Source organism: Lissotriton vulgaris, chromosome 5, assembly GCF_964263255.1.
Source record: "Lissotriton vulgaris chromosome 5, aLisVul1.2, whole genome shotgun sequence".
NCBI classification, from domain to species: domain Eukaryota; kingdom Metazoa; phylum Chordata; class Amphibia; order Caudata; family Salamandridae; genus Lissotriton; species Lissotriton vulgaris.
In genome coordinates this window covers 444,044,805-444,050,804 of record NC_141693.1, presented here as the reverse complement: position 1 = coordinate 444,050,804, position 6,000 = coordinate 444,044,805, and the positions used below count along the sequence as shown (strand labels likewise).

The window sequence follows — 6,000 nt, the reverse complement described above, 5'->3', positions numbered from 1 at the left end:
TCCTTGGTGGTTAATCCCTCCCTTTACCCTCCAGTGCTTTGATTCAAAGAACATCAATCCTTTAAAAGCACTATGGACATCTCTGTCCACTCACCAAGATGGAATGTGGCTCCTAGTCCCTTTTTAACAGGTATCGTTCTACCTCCACTGCCTTCCATGTACTGATCCAACCACTTAATACTTAGCTTCCTCCTGTGTGTGCGTTCACCATCACTGACGTTTGAAAATCACTCAAATACAACTTTATTTTATATTCTTTTATTAAAAATAAATCTAAAATATAGTAAATACATTTCTGATTGTATGCAACATACATCTTCATATGTGCTACAATATTTATTTTTGACAGTAACACTTCCACCCCTGGTAAAAAATAGTGTAGGGCCGCATGTGAGAGAGGACAATTTTGAGACCAAATGTTACTTCTGAATCACAAGACCATATTGAACAAAGTGGTCCAATCAAGAAATTGATTTCTCTGTTGAAGAACATTTAGATACAGATAGTTAAATATGGACTCCAGCAAAAACGTATATTTCATTGCAGTTAGCTTCTTTATGTGGCCATATTAAACACATCAACTTATTTTCTTCATGATATATAGCAATGGGTGAAGTTGTAAGACGTCAGACTTTATGATAAATAACCTATCACAAGCTGAATCTATAGCCGGATATCGAAGTTATACATCCATCAGCTTCAATTGAGAATTCCTTTGAAGTTTGGTTCTTCACATGCGGGCAGTGCGATCTGATGATTCAATAATTTGTCAATTATGTTGATTTCTGCATCTCGTTCGACAATGCTCTCAAAGGGTGTCCATGACATGTCATGCTGAAGCTTAAAGGCACCAAGAAACTCATGAGGGCAACTAGCTCCCCAGTCCTATGAAAAAATATATACAGGTCATTAGTGCTCATGCTTTACCTACAATTTATTTTTTATTATTAGATTAAGGGCTACATAACAAACAATTTGTTTCAAAGTTGAATACACCATCTTTTATGTAATGTTCACAGCATCCCTTAATTAAGAGTCATTGTGTTCTGTATTCCATTTCAACATACCACTTACCACTAACTCAAGACTCCAAATTAGAAAATAGAAATGAAGGGATAAGTAGGCAATGAACGACAAGATTCTCGTAGCTCGGGTTTCTGGATTTCAAGTGTAACATCATTAAAGCTCACTGGAAGTAAATATAGAATTTCCATACAAACTGATATTCACAGATGTCTCATGCACTTTATGCTTTGGTTCCCTTGGAGGAAAAGTGCATCAGACCAGTCCAAGTACGTTATTGATGAGAAACGGTTTGAATAGAACCTAATCCTGTGATAGAAATCATTTTTCCAGCACCCAAAACAGAGTTATGTGCATTTTTGCAGACAGAAGGTTGCATCCAAGCAAGAAGTTGTAATAACGATCCCTCACACAGAGCCAGAACAAGGGAAAGAGGTAGCAAGTAATAATTAGAATGACCTCTTAAGCTGCAATTTGCTTTTTTTGCCTTCTCCTTTCCTGTGAATTACTGCAGTATGCAAAACGCCTTCCTCAGTGCTGGTAATGTTTCTATGCTGAGTTCGCTTTGTTTGCCTTCTCCTTTCCTGTGAATTACTGCAGTATGCAAAACGCCTTCCTCAGTGCTGGTAATGTTTCTATGCTGAGTTCTATGTATGTGGAGCACCAAGGAGAGAGGCCAACCTAAAGAAGAGACCTAGGGGAGTGGTCTGATGCTGCTCTTACTGCAAGAGGCTTTGGCTGATCATATATCAATTTTAGGTTGTGTTTAATAGACAGAGCATGTGCTGAAAGTTGCGACAGACATATTGTTGCTTAACAAGAACCTACATGGGCTTGAAGCCCGACCATTACTTAGTGCTGTTTGGCTCTCCAGTCACTATCTGCCTGCATTCTATGCGCCTCCCATGTAGCATTGTCACCATCTATTTTGATTGGCTGGCATCTCTGCTTCTACTGTTTGCTTTCAAGCACTACTTTTTCATTTTGTGTTCAGCACTCTGATAATTCATGTGTTTTCAAGCAGTCTCCCCCAAGTACTTCTTTGCCCCTAGACTCCGTGTTGCTCTCTATCATCTGTGTGCTTCTACTTACCCCCACCCCTCTTGTTGCACTCACTCGTGTGCTTCTCCACATGGTTTACTATGTCCACTGTGCTGCTTCCCCCAACCGCACCCTCTCTCCCCCATTGTTACTTCCCTCACCCTGCCCTTTGTGTTGCTTCTGCCCCAACTTTTACCCCCCCCCCACCCCTGCATGTTGCTTACACATCATGTGTTGCTTTCGCATCCCCCAGCCCTTCACAGTGTGGACTAGGTTCCATGTTGCTTCTGCCTCTCATTGCTTCCACTTCCCCACCCACTTTTAAGAAAACAAAAAATGCTTGGCACATTTGATTTTCCTTATAGTTTACTATCCAAACTGGATTGGGAACTAAAAAGAAGAATAAGCGCCAACACAATTTTGTAGGCACGTGTAACTAAACAATGATGCTGGTTGCTGCGACAGAGGCTTTTATTTTGTTTTAAAAACTTTAACCATGTAGCACAGCATCGGAGATGCTGTGCAGCATAGTTAAAAACCATTGACAAAGCTAATAGGTGCTAATCCTAGTTCAACTTGAGTCTATTGGTGTGCTCCGAGATTTATTATAACTAATGTGCTCTGGTGTTCTATGGACATATTACAGAACTGATTCGTTGTAAAAAAAGAGAAGGTGGGCACAAGAGGATGTTATTTATTTTATAGTTTGTCATATTAACGAACTGTTCATATGTGAAAGATATAAATGGATGGAACCTTACAATATGGATTGATCCAAATGCACTATCAGTATGTTTGATTCATCAACAATATTCAAATACAAACTTAATCTGTATCTCAAAAGTCAGTTTTTCTAAGAAGAAAACGCACACATTGTGTCCTCATGATTTCCATTTTGGGAGATAATCCATGGGAAACTTAGTGTGAGAGTGAAGAAAGGCACATTTTATTCTACTACATCCCCCATGGACACCACACAGTTTTTCATACATTCTGTTCAATTTAATATCTGTGAAAGAATACGTAAACACTGAAAACATAACATTTCACAAATTGAAAAAAACACCTCCGTAGTTCACAAAAAAGAAACACTGAAAAAATTAACCACTAGTCGTTACACCCACATATGTGTCTGCTTTTCAAAAAATGTCATAACCCCAAGCACCCCTCTTCGCTCTCCCACCAATGCACTCAGGGTTCCACTTGACATTACAATCTAACATTCAATTTGCATTCTCATCCGGTTATGGGTTTCTCAAAATGCTTTTCTGCGCCTTTTTTAAAGTCCATACAATTGCTTTTAACGTACAATTGGGCACATAGTACAAACAATTCCACACCATGCATGTGTTACCTTAAATAGTGGGTAAATCTGAGTGAGCTTCAAATCGGTGACTCATGGACATGACTTTTAAAACAATATCTCTCAGCCTTGTATCTTAGCTTATTTTATATTATGTGTGTGAGGGAGCAGATTCAGAAGTATGTGGAAAATTGTAGTCCTCATTAGGTATTCAGTTCCTAGCAAATATTTAATAGCTCGGTGTTGCACGCGCTTTCACAACATTAAGATGTGCAGGTATAGTCAGACATCAATGGAATATGATAATCACTATTTCAATTCAATTCAAGGATTCTTTATTCGATGATTAAAAATCACCATAAAAGCACATACATATATACATAAGTAAAAAGTTCATTAAATAATTTTCAAGATCCCGAATATAATAATTATTGTTTACATATTACAAAAGGGAAAGGGATTATAACACTTTAAAAAAGATTAATAACAATTTTTAAACATCATTCTTCTCCTCTGGTTACCCTTAAACGGACCGCCACTTTGATAAAATTCATTATGCAACATAATGTTAATGGGTCAGATGTTTTCTGTAGGTAAATTAGGGCATCTTTAGCATGTTCCAGATTGGCTTCTTTTAAAATTTTCACTAGAAATCTGCGCCTAGGCATGGTGAAGAAAGGACAGAGTAGTACGAAGTGAAGGGAATCCTGCGGAGACCTATTGTCGCAGCCGCAGGATCCCTTCTGCTCAATTGTTGTTGAGAACCCTGCTGGTGATGCCAGTAAATAAGGAAGTAAATTTAATCTAAAGCGGCACATCAAAAATCTATCCTGAGCGTTGTGCATGAGGTACAAGTATGGCTCCATATCCTCGACGCTCCTGACCAGGTTGTGAGCCCTCACTGTCTTTTTGAGCCCTTCAGCCTCGGCTCTCTGTTGTGCTTTTTGCTCTAAAAAAGCTTTTTTTATTAACATCTTATGCTGGGCTACAATTGCAACAGGGTTGGTGAAGAGGTTCCTATAGCCAAGGGCCTCTAAGGTACTCTTTACATAATTGAGCCATGGTATTCTCATGCATTTATCCCTTTCTAAGCAATCATTTAAAATTTCTCTGCTTAGAGACGCGTCAGGGTTGACCCAAATTTTTTAACCAGGCCAATATTGGCCTAAGTTTTACCAGATCTTCTAGGTAAGGCCTCCCTAGTTCCCTGTGTGCTATAAAGCCCGCAGTGCTTGGGGGTACCCTCAGGATGTTTTTTAGGTATTTATTTTCCTCCCACCGGATTTTTACAGTGTTAACAAAGCCCCATACCTCTGCCCCATAGATCACTTTGGAGCAGCTTATGGAGCTATTCAGGTTCATCACCTGTTCAGGGCTCCATCTACCTACCCTCCTACCATAACTTGCTACTGCCCCATTGGTAGCGATCATTTTGCTACAGCGCTCCTCAACTAGGGAATTAAATTGTAAAGCCCCATCAAAAAGTACACCTAGATAGGAAACCACAAAATAGAAGAGGTTAAAACATTTTCCTATCGTGTACATAAATTTGGTGCAAGGTTTGTTACCAGCCAGCAGCACATATGATTTGCCCAGATTGACAAAAAGGTCTAGGGAGCCCATAAATTTAACAAATCCGTCAATCAGAATCTGTAAGCTCCTAGGCGTGCGTGCGAGCAGGACCGCGTCATCTGCGTAAAGCAGAACGGGTATAGGACGCGTCCCCACCCTTGGCCAATCTGTCTTTAGATTTAACAAAAACTGCTCCAAATTATTTATATAAAGGGAGAATAGAAAAGGGGCAAGAATACAACCTTGCCGAACCCCACTCTTACAGGGAAATGAATCGGTCAGCCCCCCCTCCCTGTTGAAACGAACCTTAGCAGAGGTATCACTGTGAAGTTCCCTTAGGATATTAATTAGGCCACCCTCTATCCCCATAAGGGACATCATGACCCAAAGTTTCTCCCTATTGACATGATTGAATGCCGCTGCCAAATCCACGACCCCATATAGATGGATTCATTGCTGGCCATGGTGTATTTGGCAGTCAGCATATAGAGGTTCAGGCATTGATCACTGGTGGACCTCCCCGTCCTGAATCCATATTGAGTGTCCGAGAAGGTGTTATTTTCTTCGGTCCACTCGACAGTCTAATAAGGATCGCCCTTCCCAGAAGTTTGGCAGATACATCAATCAGGGAAATCGGGCGATAGCACTTAGGGTCATCCCTATTGCCCTTCTTAAAAATAGGGACGATTATGGCCTTAGACCAGGACGGTGGCAGGCCACAAATGATGGCGGTATTTATGACCCTGGTCATTATGGGAGCCCAGAGTTCTACACAGCTCAAAAACAAATCAGGGGGGATTCCGTCAGAGCCAGGGGCTTTATTTTTTGTCAATCCCTCTATTCCAGCCGTGATCTCCTTGATGGTGAACACTACTGTAGAGTCCTGGTGTGAGATCTCAGAAAGCTCTTCGCTGCCTCCTGACTCGTAGTTATACAGTCCCTTGTAATGAGAAACCCACTGTTCTGGGAGGATATTGGATCCTATCTCCGGGGTGTTATTTTCCTGGAAAGTAGGTTGATTAATAATTCTCCAGAACCCGGACATGTCCCTTTTTTCCCCA

At 40.6% G+C, this 6,000-nt stretch overlaps 1 protein-coding gene across 1 annotated transcript in view; it reads right to left on the bottom strand.

The window, feature by feature from the left end:
- Nucleotides 1-246: 246 nt before the first annotated feature.
- Nucleotides 247-6,000, bottom strand: part of LOC147711055 (uncharacterized protein C1orf50 homolog) — a 78,555-nt gene continuing 72,801 nt past the window's right edge. Inside the window, exon 5 of the mRNA XM_086920106.1 lies at nt 247-885. Coding sequence (XP_086776232.1) covers nt 700-885 — 186 coding nt within the window. The 3' untranslated portion in view covers nt 247-699. The remainder of the gene's footprint in view (nt 886-6,000) is intronic.